This window comes from Etheostoma cragini, chromosome 8 (assembly GCF_013103735.1).
Source record: "Etheostoma cragini isolate CJK2018 chromosome 8, CSU_Ecrag_1.0, whole genome shotgun sequence".
In the NCBI taxonomy this organism is placed as follows: Eukaryota; Metazoa; Chordata; class Actinopteri; order Perciformes; family Percidae; genus Etheostoma; species Etheostoma cragini.
This window is the reverse complement of record NC_048414.1, coordinates 24,240,269-24,264,132: the sequence shown is the minus strand read 5'-3', so window position 1 is coordinate 24,264,132 and position 23,864 is coordinate 24,240,269. Positions and strand designations below refer to the sequence as shown.

At 39.4% G+C, this 23,864-nt stretch overlaps 1 protein-coding gene across 2 annotated transcripts in view; it reads right to left on the bottom strand.

Moving 5' to 3' along the window:
* Positions 1-23,864, bottom strand: part of ppfibp2b (PPFIA binding protein 2b) — a 110,133-nt gene that overhangs the window by 63,732 nt on the left and 22,537 nt on the right. For both annotated transcript variants that reach the window (XM_034878331.1, XM_034878332.1), the window contains exons 2-3: positions 10,985-11,089; positions 4,543-4,751 (exon numbers count right to left, since the gene is read on the bottom strand). In XM_034878331.1, the coding sequence (XP_034734222.1) occupies positions 4,543-4,751; positions 10,985-11,066 (291 nt within the window). In that variant the 5' untranslated portion in view covers positions 11,067-11,089. The remainder of the gene's footprint in view (positions 1-4,542; positions 4,752-10,984; positions 11,090-23,864) is intronic.

The following is a 23,864-nucleotide window of genomic DNA, read 5'->3' as shown; positions in this document are numbered from 1 at the left end:
TACAGAGCAGTGTCCGTTTCGCAGTATGAAGGGTTACTGTTGATGTGTAAAATAAGAACATTTACTTGGATCTTGGGGAGCTGCCACATTTAGTTAGACATAAGTTGAAACCTATGCTGTACATCGTCTGGATGTTGCTGAAGTGTTGAAATGGGATTAGAACATTGGAAAATTTGTCTGCAGAGTCTGCAGTAAAGATGTGAGACAATGGGGTGAGGATTAAAAAAGAAAATAGTAGAAGATACTTCAGCTTTTAAAATAACAGCTTTGTGGTCTGATACAAAGACATCTACTAAAGTAAATGCACGTTATCTGGGCAGAATCTAGAAGAAAGAAAAGGGCCAGTATGTAGGAGTTAGTGGCATCTAGCGGTGAGGTTGTAGATTGCAACCATCTGAACACACTTTTCCTCAGTACTCCCTTTCCAAGTGTGTATGGTGGCCTTTAGATCATCTAAAAAGACAAAAGGTCCTCTGTCTGTGTTTGGTTTATTGTTCTGGGTCACTGTTAAAAACTGGAGGAGCAACATGGCAGGGAGGCGTGGAAGAGGAACCGCTACCTATGTACCTTACATCTGGACTGCTGCAATGGCGTCCTATCAGGAATCCCTATGTCCAAAACTCTGCCGCAAGGGTCCTCACCCAAACCAACACCTGGCAGAACATTACCCAAACCCACGTCCACCTTTAATGGCTCCCAATTAAGTCCTGCATCAACTATAAAATCCTCCTTCTGACCTACAAATCCCTCCATACCTTGTCCCCACTGTACTTCACCGATCTCCTCCAACCATACACCCCACCGCAAAACCAGATGTTTGCCTGCTTTCCATTTCCAACAACAGACTCTGTACCTTTGGAGACAGAGCTTTTACACCCAATTTCCACCGGTTGTGAAAAGGCTGCGCATCCTCTCTGGAACGGCGGCGGAGTCATTACGTTTCCATTTAAGTAAATGTAAATGTACTGTATTTATATAGCGCTTTTCTAGTCTTAACAACTACTCGGGGGCAACTCGGGGTTCAGTGTCTTGCCCAAGGAAACTTTGACATGGGACTGCAGGGCCAGAACCACCAACCCTCCAATTAGCAGGCAACCTCTCTCCCACTGAACCACAGCCGCCATAAGTCAATGTGTGTATTTCCACTGACTGCGGAACGGCTGCGTTCCAACTCTGTCCCAGCTCAGGCGCACCAATCTCATACAACTGAAAGCAGCTGTACAGCGTGTCAGTGATTTCAGCAGAAAACAGAAAAAAGACCTTCTGACTGAATATATATAGCAAAAATAAAACATCAAATTCAGTCACGAGGTCGCAAAATGACTGAAAACCCAAAACATTTAGAATTCAGTTTGACTTTACCTTAAAAGTCTTGAGCAATAACACCGTCTTAGCAGAGCGCCTGACATACCCAATTTACAAACATACTCATGTCAGAAAGTTGAAGGAAGATGTCGAAACATGCAGAGTGTCACTGAGAGGGGAGACTGGCAGTATGCAGTGAAAAAGAAAGACAGTGAAGGATAAGAGAGAGAGAGAGAGAGATGTAACATAGTAAGGGATGAGATATACAGTTAACGGTTGAAAGGCAACACAGGACAGAGGGAATGAGGGAGGCAGCTCAGAGCAGGAAGTTGATCATAGTCGAGTTGTAATAGTGTCTCTGAGGAAAACTTAATGGAACCTGCCCAAACCTCTCCCCTTGTTCAGTTCCCTCCTCCTCTGGCTAGAAAAACACTGCAACTGTAGTTGCAAACGGCACAATGTCACAGTAATGATGAGGATAGCAATGAAAACACGGCGACTGTTGACATGTCAGGATCAAGTCTTTGTACAGTATTGTTTTGAGCTATAGTATGTAAAGAATCACTAAATACAGGTTTACAATTCTGTATAAGATGTTACAAAAATAATGTGATGACATAAAGAGCTTTCACATGCAGCCTTTATAGCTACACCAAAACTGAGTTACCAACAGGACCCCAGAGACCCATGGGGCCAAAAATGCCCTCTGTTTATGGTGTAGCAATGGGTTGTGTGCAATTCAATTTAAGCATTGGCCACAGAAACAAGCTGTAAACACAATACTGACCTACAGTAATATCATCATGAAGCTGAGATGTTTTCACTAGCTAGTTGCTAGTGTCGCTTTGCCAGACCTTCTGGCTAGTCAACCCAGTATTCCGAGATGGGAGAAAAATGTGCCCTGGTTTATTGGCATTTCTTTAAACCAATCACAATCGTCATGCGCTAAGCACCGGGAAAAGCCACGATGCTGCTGCAAAATAGTCTCGGGAAGGAACTTGTTTTGGTGGAACATGTACATTCATTTGTATGACTAAAGAAAAACTGAAAGGAAGACTTTTTAGACCCCCCTTAGCAACAAATGTAGTGACTTTCTGTAGAAGAGAGATGCCCGTATGTCATGAAGAGGGCCAGCACCTTGCATGGCAGCTCCAAAACTGGTCTCCACTTCTCCGATTTCTCCGTTGCTGATAGAAATTCGAAGGAATTTTAAACCCTGGTCGTTTTATGAGGACTATAGTTAACTGCTCCAATCCGAGTTCTGTTGCACGACTAAAACAACACGCAGCCATCGGTGTATGTGAATGGGATGTATGGAAAGAGGCAAACTGCTTTGCCTATGGAGACGAATGGACAATATGGGTCATAGCATCAGGCCGGAAAAGAGGCAAAAATGAGTGTGTCCACCCATGTTTCTATTACCAATTAGAGCTGGGGAAATACTATTGATGGCTACTGCAGAGTCATTTGTCCTTTTCCAACTAAAGACAAAAAGCCAGATGTTAGTGGTGTTTTTTTTTGTTCGTGAGTTTTTTTGTCTGGGAAAAGGGACTAATATTTGTATGAATCCATAGGTGACCAACAGTCTATTCTATATTTGTTGTGTTTCTATTCTTCTTCAAAAAAAATTAAGTTAAAAAAAGACATGCAAAAGCAGATGAAGAGGCTGGTGTAAGACTGGGACAAAGACCAAATAAGACTCAAGTTCATCCTCACAGAGACATGCCAACCTACTGCAGCATGGGATATCTGTTCTGTAACACAGCAGCGATATTCTTTTCCTCTCCCTCGTACCCTTTCGCTGACCCCGCTTGACTGTGCCTCTACCAATTGATTTGTTTTATTATTATAATTATTGTGAAGAGATGCAGACCTGGTGTGCAACATTGTTTTAATAAACAAATTCACAAAAAAACAGAAGCATATGGCTGATTGTCTGTGAGCCGAGAATGTCACCTTAGAGGTGCAAATAAATGTAGTTATGAAAGCAGATTTTTGTTTGTGATGCTGAACCACCACACCCTGAAACCAGCCTCCTGCTCTAATTACTGCTTAATGTACACATGAGTCCAGCCTCTCTTTTTGTTGTTATGGTTAGCATGTTGCACATCTGACTCATTTCTCAGACACTGTCAACGTCATGTTCCCCTTAGGATGGATTATAATCACTTTGGTGATCCTATAAATGTCCCACTACAGTAGTACCACCATGAAGTCAACATTTATATTTGTCCAATAACAAAACAAACAAAATACTTGCAAAACTAATAACAATAACTTCTTTTAACTGTGAACAGTTATTACTGCTCTTAATGAGTAAAAAGGGCACACTGCACACTCTGAGGGTGCCTAGGGACTTGAGCAACTTAAAAGCCAATTAAACTTTTTTCTCTTGTTCAATAAGGGTTATACAAAGGTCTAAACCGCTATGCTATACAGCTGTAAAAGACCATCCACAATCTTATGAGCTAATGAGGTGGGTATTTGTTAAGGCACACTTACATTGTCTTTTATATCTTTTTATAATAAAAGTTTAAGTGCTGTGCTCAAATGTGATTTCATAAACAATCCAGGCAACTCCAGGCAGAGTAGTATTACACAAAAAAATGATTACTGTAGTAACATAATGCATGTATTAGATTTCTAAATTTATTAGGTTTCTAAATGTCTCCAACGGTGGTTTTAAACCCCATCAGAATTAATTATTATTAGCCTTATTAGGCATCAGGGAAAATTATAGAAAACTGAAGAAAAAAACATCACACAACTTAGGCCACATATTTAACGAGTAAGCCAACTTTTCAGGACTTCAGGATTGCAAATACATGCAAACTCTTTAAGTGTGGGTTCAATGTGGTTCACTAAGAGTCCAAACAGAATCTGCAACTAGAGAAAACAAAAAACACAGTGTTTCATGAGAATAAGGAAACAGTTCCTCATGCTTGAAAAGCCTGAAAAAGATTATCCAACCAGAATCTACAACATCAAAAAAGCCCGGAAAATCGATCATGCAGAAATAATGTTACACAAACTAGAATTACATTCTTTTTGACTGCTCAAAAAGGACAAAACACTACATGAACACATTATGAGGATGTGGTGCAGATAAATTAAGTGTGACATCTGCAGTTGACGTGGCTGCATTTAGATTTTTGGACACCACAATGCAAAATAAAATTGTATCTTAAGACTACAAGTAAGACATTGGATTTGAAGCATAGCACACAATGTACTCACAGTTCCACTCTGTAGCCAGTCTATGAGAATATGTGCTGTTTCTCTAGGTAATTGTGCTCTGAGACTTTCTCTCTGATCCTGATTGGGTTGGAGCTCCAAAGCAAGTTTGAGGTCCTCAGCTAACTGAACGACCTGCAGAGGACCAGCGCTGATGGGAGAACTCTGGTCATACATGCTGTTAGAAAACTCCACCGCTGCTGCTTTCGAACCTGGACAGTGGGCAGAAGGGCAGAGGAGAGACAATTAGTTACTTAAGGAAAGATTATTTATATAATTATTCAAAACAAAAACGTGATTGCAATACAAAAATAATCTGTTAGGTATATCACCTACTAGGGCTGCACAATTACGGCTAAAATGATAATCACAATTATTTGTGGATTTTAACCAAAGCAAATTTTATATTGTCAAATAGGCTATTTATATAGGCTATATACATCTATATTATTTTACATTCTTCTTACGTTGAAGTTGTATGTTGTATAGACATACAGCTGCAACACATGTAAATGAAAATTAGCTATCTGAAATAAATAGCGTAGCGTATTTTTTTTAAAATGCATCTCTGAGAAAGTAACTGATTAAAAGAGCTAGAGAGAGAGGGAGTGCGATGGATGTACTCACAGAGCAACGGCTAATCATTATGAATGGGTCCAGCACGGGTTGAATGGCGGATAGACACGTTGTGTGTACGATATGTCTGTATAATCACTGCGCTGCATTTTTATGAACTAGGATATTCTGGCCATAGGTCACATCTCTAGCCCAGGTCGAGCAGCCTGCGTCTCACACGCTGTTACTCTACAAACTGAAGTCAGTTGCATTCAATAACTCCTTCTGTGTACATCGCCGTGGCGGCCGCAATAGCAGTTACCCGCGGAAAAACTCGTACAAATACAAGTTTGACCCTAATACTTAACAATATACAGCTGTGTTATAAAAAATAAATAAAACTGTAGACAAATGTCAGAAGTGTAGACCGGCGCTGTGTGGCCGGGCTGCGCGGAGAGTAAGACTAGAGAGAGAGTAGAGATCCAACACAGGCACAGCTTGACAGAAGAAGTTGGTCATGCAACGCAAAATTAAACCACATCCATTAACAACATTGCAGAGGATGCGAGGAGATCAGCGTCCTAGAGGCGCTAACAACTAACAGACGCTAACTAGCACTAAGCTAATGCTTAGTTAGTTGCATAAAATACTAAGAGCAGCAATGGCAAACAATAGGGTCTATATCCTTGACGTTCCATTTCCAGATTAGTCCGGTGCTGCAGGAAATTCCACTGGATGCGTGTATTTTCACCTATGTCCGTCCTTCTTTCCTCTTCCCTTTTTCCTCTTTAATTTTTAAACTCCGGTGGATTTATGAGGACTATGGTTGACTGTTCCTCAGATCGCAGGGTAAATCCAGACAGCTAGCTAGACTATCTGTCCAATCTCAGTTTTCTCTTGCACGACTATTTCACAGCGGCTCCCTGACTTTCACCCACTGGAGTCCAATCCAGGGCTGCATGCAACCTTCTCCTGTGCTCCGTGCTCATGTATAACAGTATGGCCAAACACAGCTCCAACACCATGATTACGTTTGCTGACAACTCAATCGTCATCGGCCTGATTACAGACGACAACGATACAGAATCTGGTGGGGTTGGTGAAAACGATTATTGGGATGTTTCAATGTCAAACAAAAAGGATCTTACTATTTATCAAAAAGCTCAACCTCTATAGGGATTTTTCCACAATGTTGTCAGACATTTCAGTGGCTAAACAAGCATTTTTAGTGGACTTGAATTAAAGAGATGCTCAATTGCCCATTAAAGGTAGATTGTAGCTTGTTTTGCTACTGCCGCCTAGTGGTCATGTTTATTACTGGACTAATTTCAAAGATTGTTCCAATCAGACAAAGGAAAATAGGGTCTAGGTTAACAACTAATGAAATTACCCTTTAAATCAGCTGAGTGCAGTAAAATGCCATTATTCTTCAATGGGAAAATTATGAATGACAAGTGTTTTTGTTTTTGAATAACAATAATAACAGGTGACTTAAGCTCTTGTTGTTCAATCAACAAGCTCTACATTTTTGTATGAATTGATGTCTCTAGGCCAAATAAATCAATAGTGTGCAGGAATCAGATAATATTACTGATAAAATTATTAAGGCAATTTTCACGTTACAATGTTAACTTAACTTAATTAAATATAACTCAAGAACAAAATCGCTTCCACAGGACGTATTTGTATTTTAGCTGAAGTGTATTTTGTGCGTGCCTTTCCTGAACTAACAGTGGAGCGGACTTGAGAGTCGAGAATGCACTGGAAGTGACCCCACACATTGCCAGACCTATCTATGCGCTGGAGTAGGGTCTTTCTCTAAACCCATCAAAACCATCCTGGGCAACGTGAAGCCCCAATAGGGAGAGAGCAGAAGGGGAGGTTTGCTCCGGATGTCAGGCTTTATCCCAGCAATGTAAATTCATTGAGCCATGCTGTGAAAAGGCTTCCTTTCTCCCTTTTCACTAAGCCCTGTTCCCCAAATAAATACTGTGTTTTGTCTGCTTGATCATTTCCGTGTAATGTTGTAACTTATTGTTTTAGTTTATTTGCTACTTTATTTTTTGACATAGGCCTGTTCAGCGGGTTTTATGGGTTCATAGTGTTTTGTTATGGTTCTGCCAGTGATGTGGGGAGTAGATCAGCTGCTCACTAGCTTAATTGAGGGGAGTGCATGGTGCAGTGAAGCTTTGCCTCATTAGGTCCTTTCTGTAGGGAAGGGCTGGGATATCCTAAAGTGTAGAGCAATATGTAAAACCGTTTTTGCAGCAATTGACATTTTGATATTATGTTGGGGCTTGTAGTTGTATAAGTACTAGTATATATATATATATATATATATATATATATATATATATATATATATATATACATACATACATACATACATACATGCACACACAGTATATACACATCATACCACACCACCAGGCTCAAGGACAAAAAATATATATATCATTTTAAATGTGTTAATGTTGTGAATTGTATGTTTTGTATGTTGGTATCTGCCTCAAAATTCCACTATTTATTTGGGTAGCCTGCTTAGAAACAGTAGTATGGAATTGGGATACAGCTATTATATACTATATGTTCTGTAGTAGTGCCATCTGCTTATAATTCCTTGCAATATTTTGTAATTAAAAACATACTGTGGTGATGCCACTTTATCATCATTATGGTAATTTGTATTTTATTAGCCAGTCCAAGCTGTCTGATCTGCAACTACTCTAGTTCACACCACTACTCTCAAAAGCATTCTCAGCAATTTTATCCTGGAACAGTTTTATTTAACTGTCTGCTGCTGATTATTTGTACAATTCATGATTTTCCATATTAAAGTTATTTTTATAATGATTACTGGCAGCTCTCTTTTCTGAGGATCACTCTAAAATGGGGAGAGGGGTTAATAATAAGAACTGGGACTAAGTCTAGCAAGCACGGATCTGCCTATGAACAGTGGATGGTAGCCCTATTTCAATCGATCAATAGCTAAATTAAAGTCATTAAATAGTTGAGTGCTTTCACTAGTATTCCCACATGACACTTAACCAGAGAGCAAACTCTCTTGGTTATAGAAAGCAATAGAACCAACATATCTAAATTATGTTGATAAGTGTCTGTGATTTCCTTGTTGTTGATTGGCTGATGTTATCGCTAATGGGATTTTTAATGTATTTCTATTTGTGGTCTTTGAGAGGCAGAATAGCAAACTCAAAGCACTCAATGAGGTCAGTGTGATTTGGGAAAACAAGGGGTAACTTGATGAGCTTCAGATGTGACAGTGGTACCTGTAAACCCTCTTTTGTTCACTTGTGCTATAATGTATGGGATAAAGGAAAAATTATCGTATATTGGGTCATTATCACAGACCTCCATATTTTGTGAAATCCACATTGAGCTCTGTCTCTTTCCCTCTCCATTCTTCTGTGATTAAAGAGATACTTTGTTCAGATCAATCCTTTTTTTCCTACATACCTTCCATGTGGACTACATTAAACATTTACTCTACTGTTAGTTAAATATCGTTGGACAAGGCTAAACTGGCTGCAGCAAATAGACCTGAGTTAAACACATGGAAGCATTCACGCTCGCACACGCACACGCACACACACACACACACACACACACACACACATACACAGTTTGAGACAATACCGTTTCTATCGATATAGTTTGGCTGGCGAGAGATGTGACCCATAACCAGATGTTTAAAGTTACCTCTTCTCAAGCCTCCAAAAGTCCAAACACATTTTGCAATTCAAAATGGCACTTTTAAATGAATGCACTGAAACGGTTCTCTGCATAAGACAAACAATCTGTGTCTTTGGTATTTTAAGATCGATGAAGTTGTTAATTTCCCGTCCTGCGTCCATCACGTCATTTAAATAGCAAATGCACTTGCGCCCATCTTTGTGCCCCTGTGCATGCTGGTCGTACAGGGAGGTGTATTGGCGTATTGCTATAGCAGAAAGTGATGGCACCATTGGCCAACAAAAACCTGGTCTTAGACCTATGGTATGTCTTCTTCCTCCTCCTCCTCCTCCTCCTCCTCCTCCTCCTCCTCATCAATAGCGCAACATTTCATTGAATTTTAACAGTGCATTAGTAAAATGGGCCTAGGCTCATGCGCGCGCACACTATGCTTGTTACACACACACAGGGAAGCACAGAATGAGAGAGGGTAGAAGATTGACAGGTAGGGTTAGAGCTGGTAGAGGAGTTCATGGCCAATGAAGACAACAACTTTCAAATGAAATCAGAGCAACCTTAGTTGATCATGTCATCAACCATGGGCTGACAATGCAAGAGGTTGGACAGAGAGTGCAGCCCAACTTGAGCCGTTTTACTGTCGCCTGTGTCATCCAGACATTTAGACTGGAGTACAGGTACGCAATCAAAATTTCTTTCACACTATGTAGTACACCCCATGTCATATCAGATGGATAACATCTGTTTACTTTATGAATAGCTGATGTCATACACTAACTGTACAAATTTCCTGTACAATTTAATCTACTGTGAGGGAAATATCTTTAGGCTGCATTGTCCAAGCCCTATATTTTGTGTTTTTGGACGACATAATCATGTTGGAAGAAGCGGCCAAATGTTCACCGGGGTACAAGAAGCTGCAATTGTAAACTCGGTTTTTGGAAAATAACAAAATCAGATTCCGAGAAGTTCACAATATTCAACAACATTTAACGAGTTAGTCTCCAATTTTGGCTTGTAATCTCAAGTGAAACCAAATCAGAATTAAACAACTATATAGGGTGCTATTGCTGAGCTTAGACAAGCATTTGTGTTATGAGGAAGACAGAACGGACCCAAATGAAAGACCATAGAAGAGTTATTTTCGGCATGGCAGTGGAAGGTATACGACCGGCAGCCCTTTGTGCGCATGCCTCTTGTGCAGGCTATGGAAGAGGCTTGTGATGAGATTGATGTGGGTGTGATTTAGGGATGGATAAAGCACTCAAGGCGCTTCTTCCCTTGGTGTCTGGCGAGGGAAGATATTGCCTGTGATGTGTATGAGGCGTTGTGGCAGACCCAGCTGGGCGGCAAGATGCTGCCTAGTTATATGTCTTCCCATTTTTTTTATAATTGTTTTCTGCAATTTCTTTCTGCAATTTTCATTTTCAGTGTACTGTTTTTAGGTTTACTGTAGTGTACAATTTTTTTTATTTTTTACTGTGAAAAATGCAGAGGGGGGATATTTCCCCCTTTTACTATAATACCATGGATATAGTGCCACTCGGCAAGCTATGTTATTTATTTACAGTTATTTATGAAATTCAATATTCAATAAAAAATAATCTCAAAAGGAAATATTGTCAACATAAAACACAGCGCTTTCAAGCCTGAGAGGTTAATTCACTTTGTGGTGGAAAAAAAAATACTTTCACCCAGGAAACGCTCTGTTCTAATACGCGCAAAGCTACGTCACTGAAACTGCATAACCTTGAAGCTGAGTTTACCAGATCGGACTCACTGTTACAAAGGAATTTGTACTTTAACAAGTCCTCACAGAGAATTAACTAACCCGATTGACTACAATTATAAAAAATGCTGTGCAATCTACAGACCTTGTTGGCATCGCGCTGTGCTGTGGCGGCCATTTGGCACAGGTGACCATGAAAACAGGACGTTTTTGCAACTCCAATGTACATTGTCCAATCTGTCCAGAATTTCACAATTATGATAAGAGAACTGAGGACATCTTTATGCCAATATTGACTCAGGGCACAGTCAGACCCGCAAAAGTGATCGAGGGATTTACCACAGGGTTGTGACGCGGGGGGAGTGTCACTGAGAGGACAATTTCTCAGAAATGAAGACTATATCTTTCCAGTTACTCCCATGTCACAAAGACGCACTTCTTCATAGCTTTTACCTGCGATGATGTCATCCATCTGCTCCAGTGCTGCCTCCAGCATGTGACTGGCCTCCGTTTCCATAGTGATGGTGGGAAGCATCAGCTCTCAGGTGTTCTGATGTTCTGTAGAAAAAGATAAAAAATTGAAAATTGGGTTTATTAGCTTACTGTACAATCTTTTTTATATACAGAGAAGTATGCAACACATGTTGACACTTTAAAGTGCCTAACAAACATCTGGAAAGCATGAGAATAGTTTTATTAAAAGCTAATTATAGTGATGCACAGTGTGTCCACCCTGCCTGTTTTTAGGTAAACAACTTACCATAAAATATCTGAGACAGTGTAAATATGGTTATTGCTAATACCAACTGTCTCAATTATTACTTAGATGAACAAGCAAGATATTCTACTGATTTTCTTTCCATGTCTACTGGTCTACAACAGAGGTCCTAAGAGTATAAAGATTTTCAATTGCCTCTTTAATTTTGTCAAATACATAAAACTAGTTATTAGAAAAGCTTTGAGTTTTTTTCACAGACATCACAGAGAACCTGACATGGTCATCTCATATCTCCACCCGGGTTAAAAACAAGCTTGTATTGCTGTATTTCTTAATGCAAGATAAGAAAGAAAGAAAGAAAGAATTTCAAGCCAATTTCTTGTTGACATTTACAGAGGAGCAACAGAATGCATTCTTGAATGTAAACGCAAATGTTCTGCACCAGGTGATTAAAACCACCCAGCACATAATTGGTACCCATCAGTGATTTTTGTTAGGTAACGTGCCTACTAATCGTTCAGGAACCAGTATCAAATTCAACGTATCGGTATGAGTAATGGTATTGAACATTTTTTAACAATACCTAGCCCTGAAACCAGACTACAGAGCAGCTTCTTTTTGCAGGCTGTGAGACCACTCAATTTATACTCTACTCCTGTACACAGCCAATGGGCTTCCCCTCATCCAAGCCCACTACCTATTCTCCATTCAAACAGTATCATCACTCACTATCCCCAGCCTATTAGCACTCCTCACCTGTTGCCTATTTAAGTTTGTGAACTAATCTACAAAACCCTCTCAAGTTCTTAACAGTTGTCTGGTCTCATCACTACATGACTCTACATGACACACACTCTCCTACTTATTCCGCTGTGCCTGATCTTCCTGTGATTTCTCCAGTCATGTTAAGTGTATCTCCTGGGCTTTATTACTTCAAGAGTAAGTAATAAAAAGTAAAAGTTTACTTGAAGTCTCTTGAGTTTGTCTGTATTTTTGGCTTTTTTTTCCATGACAAAGTCCTCCATTAAAGACATTTGAGTGTTAGTCCTTCCGTAGCATAATGGAGCTACAGCTTGCATTTCATTGTGCGCCCTATGCTGTACAATGACAATAAATGAACCTTAAATCATTTTATTATCTACATATACAGTACACGTAACCCATACATGAACATCTTTAAAAACCACCACTAAAAGTGTGCATGTACAGTATAGCCAGGAACAACTAAATGCAGTATTCCTTCAAGCAGGTTTGACTTTTCATTGGTCACCCCTGCCTCTGGCTGCCCCTCCATCTCCTGCCATCCCTCTGTCATGCTTTACACTGTGTCCATCCTTCCTCCTGTCATTCCTTCTTTGCCTGGCATTCATCTCTTCTCTGACATCTCTCCTTCAAGGCTCTCATTCTTCTTTTATGCTGTCATGCTGACTTACAGCCAAATTGACATCAACATGCCGAAATCAAGGGGAAGGACAGTGGTTTAATCTATTCATGCCTTGGGAGTATAAACCCCCTAGACAGCACCCTAATGCCCATCTACATTAGCACGAACTTTCACAGCCACAGTTCATCATGAAGCTGACTCTGACAATCTGTATTACAGTTGCAATAATACATTTACTGTATTTAATCAAAAAATGACAACAATATGGCATCAGATATTAAGGAAACGTTGCTAAATGGAAATAATATCTTTTACATATAAGAGGATTGTGAGTTTGCGTTTTTTTTATACAGGTTGCTGCAGTAATTTTAAGCTAAGAAAGTGTATCTGACAGTTTGGTAGAGAGGACGGCAGGGTTGTTGTGTTTTTAGCGGTTGTTGCCGTATTTTTAAGCCTAGAAAGTGTGTATGTTAGTCGGGTAGAGAGGACGACGAGGTCATGACGTTTAACCCCCAATTTCTATCGGATGTGTAACGCCAATATATGTATTTCCACGGACTGCGGAACAGCTGCGGAACGACTGTGTTCCAACTCCTTCCCAACGCCGGCGATCCGCAGCCCTCAGAGCAGATACGCATAACTTCTAATTTCGATGGATGCCGGCAGATATTGGGATAGGAAGTTGAGCACAGAAACAAAATGAAGAAAAAAGAAAAGTTCCGATCCACAGCCGTTAGGCATCTGGTGGACATTAAGGGTTAGCGGTTGTTGCAGTAATTTTAAGCCGAGATAGGGTGGCTGTCAGTCAGGTACAGAGCGCCGCGTGAGCACAAGGGTTAGCGGTTGTTGCAGTAATTTTAAGCCGAGATAGGGTTGCTGTCAGTCAGGTACAGAGCGCCGCGTGAGCACAAGTTTTTGTGACTGTCAATATAGCCAGCATACAATGTTAGCTACTCAGCAGCGCTGTGGAGTACTGTCTGGCTTTGTGAGAATAGCGTCTGGCAACACTATGGATGCTGCAACTTGCCCTGCACGATCAATTGTCATAAGTCATGAAAATTTATGAATTTGATTCTCATTTGACTGAATCAAAAACGCTAAACTGCATAAAATACATTTTAAAGCTACCAAGCGCTGCAATGCTTTCCCTTCTCTTCATTGAAGCCTCTATTTTTACAGGCGTGTGGTGCTACGCCATGTGCTATAGGTGCCAAAATAAATCTGTGATTGGTACAGCCAATTTGTTTTGTTTTGTCATGGTTAATGTGTGTAATAAACATTATACTTTAAAAAGAATTGTAATTCCTATTTTTCCCCGAATCGTGCAGGCCTACTAGCAACCCCCGTGAACTTTGAGTCTGGGAGGAGGAGACGGAGGAGACGACTCAAGTATTTAGACTTTGAACTGCAACTGAATTTTTTTTATTGCTAAACAACAGCAGGCACAACTGGAGCTACATGTTCAAAACTCTAATTACAGTCTGCACAGCAGCAGTTCATGTGAACCAAACTCTAGTCGGATTTCATTGCTTGAACACAGTTTTCAAAACACTAGACACTTACCCCTTGACTTTAACCACCACCTGCACAATGCTGGCTTCACAGCTGTTAATATTGTTAACTAGGGCTGATATCTCCCAGTCGACTAGTCGATATATAGGTCGATACGTTCAGGCTGGACCAAAGTTCAGATTGGTCAATTTTTTGCCATGTTAATTTCATCAGGTGGAAGCATAGACCATTACGGTCTATGGGTGGAAAACACTTATTGCTAATGGGGGTGTTTTCAGAGCCTCCCTGGTAACTGTCTTCAGAACACCCTGTTGAGACTGAACACCCTGTGTTCAGTCTGTCTTCAGAACACCCCCCTTGTTTTAACTTTTTTGGATTAGCCCAGCCCACTGGGGACAGATTGAAGAAAGAACTAGAAAGCCTTGTTTTAGTAGTTTGATGAATATTTATTTAACTGTGAGTTTTTAATCTACAGTGTTCCTCAACCATGTCGAAGACATCGCCAGTGTGGCAACATTTTATAAAAATAGATTACGGAAAATAGTAAAATGCCAAGTTTGAAAGCAACAGTTTGCATATCGCAGCTCAACTTCAAACATGGCATATCACCTAAAAACAGTAAGCTAACTTTTCTGCGTTAGGTTGCCCTGTCTGTTTTGAGTAGGCTATATGAACATATCAGAATTGGCATATTTAATAGTCTAATAATCGTTTTATTCCTACCAGCGCACCCACCCACAACTACGGTAGCGCCCCTCCCAGACACACCCAGACCCCCCCAGACCCCGCTGGATGTTAAGTCTCTACAATCCAAACGCAAAAATAATATCACGGAAGGAATTGTTGACTTTATTGCTCAGGATATGAGGCCCATTATAGTTGCGGAGGGCTGAGGATTTAAGAACTTGTTAATATACAGCAACAGCATGCCAGACCACACCTCCTCCATGCAAGGACATGCACAGAGCGCTGATATTATTTTTGACTATTTGATTTATCACAGAGTGGTATATTTCATAGTTTAGTAAGGATGCTGTTTATTTTTTTTAATTACAGACCATAATCACACCATAATCAGACCTGTGACCTCTTCATCAGATGATTGTTCATCTTCATCATAATAGATGCAGTCTTCCACTTCTGACACTTCCACTATTTCAGCTTTAAATTCTACCTAATCTGTTGATTCTTTATCTTAATCATAATAGATGCACTGCTGCACATCTGATACTTCTTCTACATCAGCTTTAGGTTCTACCTCATCATAAAGTTCATCAATTTCCTTCAATTTATACTCATCTTCCATTTCTGCAGATGGCAATGTGGGGGTTTCTTCAGAGGAAAAAGCAGCATGTATGTTGGATCTATCACCTCATCATTATTTTCCTCCTCTTATGACCCTGAATCCTCTTCATCAGTTGATTGATCCCTCTCATTATGTTCAGCATTGTCCTCCTCATCTGTCTTTTCTTTCACATGAACAAATATCTCAGAAGCCTCCTATGAAGTACAAAGCTTCTACCTCCTCATTGTTCTGCCTGTCTCTCTCAGACTAAACTGTGAAATGGCCCAACACCTGTGAGAAAAGACCTGTTCTGTTGTTTTGTTGTTGTCGTGACCATTGCTTGACCCCACTCATAAAATATCCATGATCAAAGAGGTTTTGACAAGCAGTATGGTGGGACTATTTGCTGCATTGAACCGCTTTGCGCTGCGGGGTCATGCTGACCCCAGAGAAAAACAGAAGTTATTAAATTAAGTACAACATCCATCATTCAATCAAATTACTTCAAATTTATTTTTATCATTTGAGCATAGTAGTAAAAAACTACCATTATTTTATGAGCATTTGATGACTAAAAAATCATTTTGATGGAAAAAGATTTAATTTGGGGTCAGAATGACCCTGGGACAACACAAGGGTTAAGAGTTTAGAAAAGTTGTTGAAAGTATTGAAAAGATTGTCATAACAATCATAAAAAACTGTATAGATGATGCAGGTGCATGGCACTCCAGGACATCGAATGTTCTTTGTTTCAGTTTTTCTCTATTGATTTGGTACATTTTTCCAAACTCAGGTAACTGCTCTCAAAACAGTTAACACAGTGATCTGTACACTTTGTAATTGCCCTAAACAAATTCTCCTTCATTTCACACAAATTACAAATCAAAAGCATAATTTTCTCAAAACACTGTGCACAAAGTTCCCTAATAATCACAGGATTTCATACAGCCAACCAAATACTGAATATATCAGGAAAAACATTTGGAGCTTTTTCATTGGTCTTCACAAAGATCACAAGCATTTTGGACCATTTTCAAAACACGACAAACTAAATTATGTGAATTGTAAAATAGTCAGTTGCACACCTTATGTCTTCAGTTAACCCCAAACTGATATCTGATGAGTTAGTAATCAACCCAACACAGAAAAAGACAGTTTCCTAATTGTTCACAAAGCTGTCTTAATTACAACAACTACAAAAGGGGAAGAGAAAAACAACAAAAAAGACAAATGAGGAGAAAAGACAATAAAAAGACGAAGAATGAGCATTGGAAAAGGAAGAAGTGTAAGAGTGAGAGGTTGTGGACAGGTAAGAGGGAAAAGAAGAGGAAGAGGAGATGGAAAAAGCACAAAGAGCTGAAGGTGTAGGCAAGGAGCAAGACGAGCTGAAGATGTAGGAGAAAGAGCAAGAGCAAGAAGAGATGAGTATGTAGGACAAAGAGCAAGAAGAGATGAGGATGTAGCAAGAAGAGAAGATAGAAGAGTAGAGGGAGAAGAGATGCTTAGATTGAAGGGCAATGGTATAGTGGAAATAGAGATAAGAAAATATAAGAAGAGAGGGACAGAGAGGAAAAGGAGGGTAAGGTGGATGATGAGGGAGGAGAGCTAGAAAGATAGGGTACACACGTGTTTCAAATGAAATCAGAGCCACTCTTATTAACCATGTCAAAAAGTATGGTCTCTCACTGAGAGAAGCTGGGCAGAAAGTTCAGCCCAATACAAACAGCTCCACAGTGGCTTCAATTATCCAGTATATCTTATATTTCAGAGGGAAAACCGGTAAGTAACTACATCATTCTACTTCTACAATAAGAGTCCATGTAGTCTTATTTGTATAGGTCTAGATTTCTACAGTAAATGTCCCTGCTTGTCTAAACAGTTTTCAGAATTGAAGTTAAAGAACATTCAGGAGGACAAACAAAACTTCTTTTAGTTGAAAACAAGCATGCCATTGTTGACATGGTGGTCCAGAACCATACCGTCCTCATCAAAGAAATTCAACGAAGAATAACACAGGCCAATCAACTCTTCCCCAATATCCACCTATGCAGTCTCTCCACAATTGATTGTGTTCTAAGGAGAAATGCAATCCGAATGAAGCAAGTATACAAAGTGCCCTTTGAGAGGAACTCTTAGAGTGAAGGAGTTGCAATTCCAGTTCGTTTAGGTGCAACCCAATTACAGCACTTTTACGGTCAACATAAATATATATTCTTCCTGAATATTACGTATGTATCCATAAACTATTCCATGCTATTGTAAGTGAAAAGATTTAGGCATATATATATATATATTGCCGCTTCAAAGTTTCACAGTAGTAATAACTGCAATCCATGCTATTACTGTAAAACACTAACATACAGTATTGTACCTTGTGTTCTTTTTACTCTAGAGAATCTTGGAGTTGGATAGTAGTGCATTTCATCATGGGATACCTGTATATTGATGAAGCAGGCTTCAATCTTCACAAAAAAATCAGAAGAGGGAAAAATGTGATTGGCCATCATGCTCCAGTCAATGTTCCTGGACAACAAGGAGGCAACATCCCTCTCTGTGCCACAATTTCTACAACTTGTGTTATGGCACGCAATACTGTCTTGGGACCGTACAACACAGCAAGGCTCTGACATTTACCAATGAAATCCTCTTTCCGCATGGTGATCAGGTGCAAATGGTGCGGAATTTTGTAGTTGTTGGGGAGTATGTCCAATTCCAACATTCAGCACTAGTGCTGAGTGGTTTGATAATCACCCACATTTCAGGATGGTGCTCCTTCCACCATATTATCCTTTCCTGAAGCCAATTGAGGAATTCTTCTCCTCTTGGGGATTGAAAGTATATAATTGCAACCATTAGAACCAAGTAAGTCTTCTTCAAGCGATGGAAGAGGCCTTTGGAGCTATTGGGGTACAAGCATGTCAAGGTTGGATACAGCATTAAGGTGTTTTTCCCCACGATGCATGACTCACGAAAATATTTGCTGTGATGTTGATGAAATTCTCTGGCCAGATGTAATTGAGAAGCATGATAAATAAATAAATTCAATGAATGCAGTACATTTTTTATTTTATTTACCTGTGAACTTACAGTATTTGCTTAATTTTTTCTCACCGTCATACACCTGAACTACTTATTAAAGAACTTAATGAAAAACATGTATTTTAATTTAATTTAAATGTGGCTATGTGTCCTCATCGTCAACACAGAAGAGACTGAGTATCAATAGTGGCTATTTCCTAACATCTACAGTAATAGATCTTTATACTTTAATGTATTAGATTTTATTTTTATTTTCTTATACACTAACAGATTTTACTTTGGTTTACATGTATTTTGTGCAATATTTACAGTATTTCAGTTGTCAACCACAGTTTGGAAATAAGAATCAATGGAATCAATGAAATATGCATCAAAGCAATTCTGATTCTGGATCCAATTCTTTGCCAGAAGGCAAATTTGACGACAATTGGCACTGGCATGAAAGTTACGTACAGTACTAGTCTACAATGACAAGCAATGATGCATTGATTTGCACTGCTATATTTTCTATTTTGTTGTCCACTGTGTAATGGTTGATTGGAAGAGCTCATACATTGGTTTGCAAGCTGTGTTGTTTGAAGGCAAAATTTGCATATGTTGCATATTTTGTATGTTTTGGCACGATTAGCCTTTTGCAAACAAAATGTGTTATTTTGACTACGAGTGTCACTGTTTGGGCCTGTGTGTTTTGAAACTGTTTTGAAAATGTGGAGTTTGAGTTGACCGCTGCATCAAAGCAATCAAGAAAAGCTAACTACTACAGGCAAAATATAATGATATATCTATTGAAGCAAACTGGTGATTTTCATTCCCTCTTGTTTACATAAAATAAACTTAACAAAAATGACAGAATAGCATGTGTTTCTTTGAATAAACTATTGATTAGTGTGAAGTCACTTAAATTATTCAAATTGTAAAGAATAAAAATTTGTAACTTCCGCATTAGTGTTTGAACTCTCAGTGTGGTCTGAGTTGTGTTGCTTGGAATGACATGAACTGTTTAGTTCAGGTGACTGTTGGTATTGCAGACTGCAGTTTTGCACATGTGGCTTCATTTGTGAAGACTGTCGTTTAGCAATCAGAAACAAACTGGTAAACGCTAGCTGTCAGTATTACATACTGCACCTTTAAATACAGGCAATGGACTTAAAGTAACATGCCATCATTGCAACTCTGTCCCAATTTTTCCATTTTTCAGTCAAAGCATGACTGCTCCAATCAAGCATGACTTCAGCTGTGTGCATTTGAAAAAGACATTGTACTAGTAGTGTTAATGATCATAAAATTCCTCTGTATTAGTCTTGCTGAGGCAGAGGTTGACAGCACAATTCAGAGACTATGACTGACTTATTCTGTTCAACAGCAATGTGACAACAGTGCCTTTGTCTTTCTGTGTGTGTGTGTGTGTGTGTGTGTGTGTGTGTGTGTGTGTGTGTATGTGTGTGTCAGAGAGAGTTTTTTGTTTTTTTTAAGACAGTGTGTGTAAGGAGAATGTGGGTTTTAATGTGTGCTCCATTGTGAAACCGTGTGCATGTTACTGTAAGGTGCTTATTTATAGCTTACTGTCCTGTTCCAACAGAGCGGACGAGACCAACTGTAACAAGCTGTCCCATATTGCGAAATCTAAACTGTGTGTGTGTGTGTTTGTGGGAAAGACAGGGAGAGAGAGGAGAGGGAGTACAGAGGGTGTGTCTGTGTGTGTGAGGTTTGCTGGATTTCCCATGGTTTTGGTTAAATCTTGGTAAAGGAATGCCTTATAAATGTGACTGTTAAAAAAAGCCATTCAAATGTTTTACTGTGACATAATGTTTTGATGCTTTCTTTAGCCACGTGTTTTAGCTGAGAAAGAAATGTTGCAGCCGCGTTTTTAACAAGGACATAAAAAACTTTCCAGTTTGCTTTCATTTTTTTCTTTCAATTCACTCAACTGTAACTTATTTATTAGCATGCAAGTGGACCAAACAAATGAGAAAAAGAACAAAACATATTTATCAATTTGACAGAAAACAGGGGCAGCATTTGTATGAAAATTACATATTAATAACAACCACCAAAGATATTCTCTCTTTTCTGTTTTTTGCAGCGCTTTTCTGTTTGTGTTTTTTAGCAGAATATTTCTGTGTTAGGCTGTGTTTTCTGTTTTTGCACCCTGCTTCTGTATGTGGTTGTGTTTACTTCCTTTCCAGTGTTTTTTCTTTCTTTCTAAATGCTATTTATGTGTTGTCAAAGTTTGCATTTTGCGTGTCTCTTAAGTTGCATTACATTGACTAACTTTATTTATAGTGTCCAATCATAACAGAAGTTATCTAAGGACACTTTACAGAGTAGGTCTAAAGCACCCTTTACAGGTTGTATTACTGTATAGTCAAAGGATTAAAGAGCAGTTTTGATATATTACAGCTAGCTGTTGTGGATTACTCCCTAAATTAGAATAATTACCATGACAATAGCATTGCATTGTTCCAATTACATTCAGACAACCATCCCTTAAACTGAAGGACAGGATTGTCTTCTGAGGTTAAGTCACATTGTCTGTCTTGATTTAATCGTGTCTTAGTGGATGTAGTAACAGGCATGCTTTTCCCAGCAAGAGAAATACACCCCAGAAAAACGAGTTAGTCAAACATTACAATATGTGACCTGTTTTTTACAGCTAAACCGCTCCAGTGTTGACAGCTCTGTCTCCTGAGTCAAAAGGAAACTGGCACTCTGCACAATCTACTTGTTGTGTTAACAATGGACAGTTTCACTGAGAGTTTAAAAAAATGTTATCATGTGCTAATAGGACATATCAAATCTTCTTATATCTGCGTCCGCAAACTTTGTATAGCTACAAGAACTGTTTGGATTACTTATTTTAACGGACAGCATGTACATTTCTCAAACATATTGGCATGCAAATACAAATTAGTCATTCAGTTAAGCACTGAAGAATATCATACAGATATTCAAGGTTGAGTAAGTCAAAATGGCCAACAGCTCCTTTGGCATGAGTTAAAAACTGTGTTGGCTTTAATCTAAAAGCCAACAGGATTTGCTACGCAATCCTCTAAAGCCCGTCATCCTAGCAAGCAGGTCAACCATGTTTCCGTGTTGACAGAGCAGTTTACTGACAACAATGCATGGATTATCACCTTACTGCAGAAACCATGTTTTAATGTTGACAGAGCAGTTCGCTGACATAATAAACACTGATAAAGCTTCAACTTTCAGACCCCAGAACACCAAACAGTTTCCAACGCTGGACTTAAACTCAGGTATTTGGAATGGCAGTCAATGTCTCAGCACACAGTCCACTTTTCCAGCCATATTATCCATAAATGTGCCATGTGATGAACTCACACATGTCCTAGGAACCTGTATGCAAACAATCATATCAAGAGATCTTTTCCATGTACTGCACCTGTGTTGTGAGAACACAAAACAATGCAGTGTGTCCGCTGCTTTACTGCAACCTCACTCCTGCTATCCCCTCTGTTCTCGGGTCTAAATCAACCACACAGATATCCCTCTATGAGAGAGAGAGCTACAGATAGGAAGGAGAGAAGAGGAATAGAGAGAGAGGAAGGAGATGAGTGGAGAGGTAAGAGTGATTAGGCAGCAGTGTCTGTGTGTTTATGTGCTCAACTGCTCACAGCTGACAGTAAGCACCAATCCAGAAGCACTGGCTATCTCACTGCCTGCTAGCCAAGTGGCTGCGCTACTATCAGCTTTATGATTAGCGCCATCAGGACTATCACAAGGCTTCAGTGCATTACTGGTTTAATGTCATGTCATAAGCCATTTTGTAAATAACTCTTCTTTATACACTTCTGTTATCCTTATTGATTTGCAAATCTCTGCTAAGGGCTGCATGGACCTACACGATGTTGGTTATCTATTCAAAACACATTTGCACATTTCAAAGTAAAAGTGACTAAACATATATGATGACAGTGGACATAGGAGCCCAGCAAGACACAGCATCTAAGGAAATGTCACTTAATATGATTAAGTTCAGCAAACAGCAGACAAGATGAGTTATGATATGCTCATATACCAAGTGCTGGCCTGATCAGCTGTGGCCGCCAGACTAAAAAAAAAAGCATATAGAGTAGGCTGCGGACTGCATTTTGAAATGAGTTTAGAGAAAATTAGCTAAAATTTTGTCACGATATATAAACAAATCTACTAGCAACCCAGTCTCCAACTGTGGTCACATGGAAATTGAGAAAAACTGTTGCCAACATGGTAGGGATTCTGCATAGCGCTTTATATAGTAGATAAAGCAAGGCACCAACACCACCACAGTTTATGTTTTGAATTTCAATAAAGGTCAACCGTTCTGCATAAGTACACTCTCATGGTAAAAAAAGTGCTTTGGACAAAATATTGAACAATAAACAAATACAATAATATTGTGTCACACATTTCCTCACAGCTGAGACAGCCTACTCTTGGACACCTCAGCTGCTACTGGCATGACCACAGACTGCAGTTTTTGCTTTGTGAAGACAGTAAGAAGCATAGCTTTTTTATTTAGTAAGCTTATTTCTCTATAAGTGGACTACTTTCCCCCCAGGCTCACTACTAGCCCATCACACACACACACACACAGAGGGAGAAAAGCTATAAGAAAAAAAGTATCATCTTAGAGCTAAGTCTGTGGGCTTGAACACTGGTTAGATTATCTTTTCTAGTGTATGACTCTGGGCAGTGTGTGATCTGTGAACCGTGGCTGATACATGGCTGCTGCGGGTGCAAGAATATATAATTTAATGTGACTCCCAGCGCTGCACTCATCTGTACTGCTCAGTGCTGCACTGCTCTGCTCTTTACTGTCCTAGTCCTGCTAAAGCGCATTTCATTCAATTCTGTTCTGCTCAGTTGGAAATATGGCTCTGTTTTCTTCTCTCTCTATATATTATCTAATTCTTTTCTCCTTGACTGTACTCTGTGTTACACTCTGGTCAGTCCAGTTGACTTCTGCTCTCATTTCCGCTGTAATCTATTTTGACTGAGGGTAATGAACTGTTATACAAACAAAACACATGACTTATGTCTCATGATCATCATGAGAGTAACAAAAAGCAATGTGAACATTTTAAACATTACTTAAAATATTGTTTCTTTATTAGGCCCCCACAACTGTCATTGTCAGCTTGATAAAATGTACAATAATGTGTACAATAAATTAAGTCAGGAAAAAGTATGTCAGAAAAATCCATAAATAAATAGTTGGGTAAACTGAGGTAAGGGTAGTGTACTTATAGTCTGGCATTGCCAGACCTTCCTACACAGCTCTGCTGAGGTGGGTATAGCAAGTCCATACAGCATTCAGGGATGAGGGAAAAACATGCTCTGGTTTATTGGCATTTCTTTAAACCAATCACAATCATCTTAGGCGGTGCTAAGC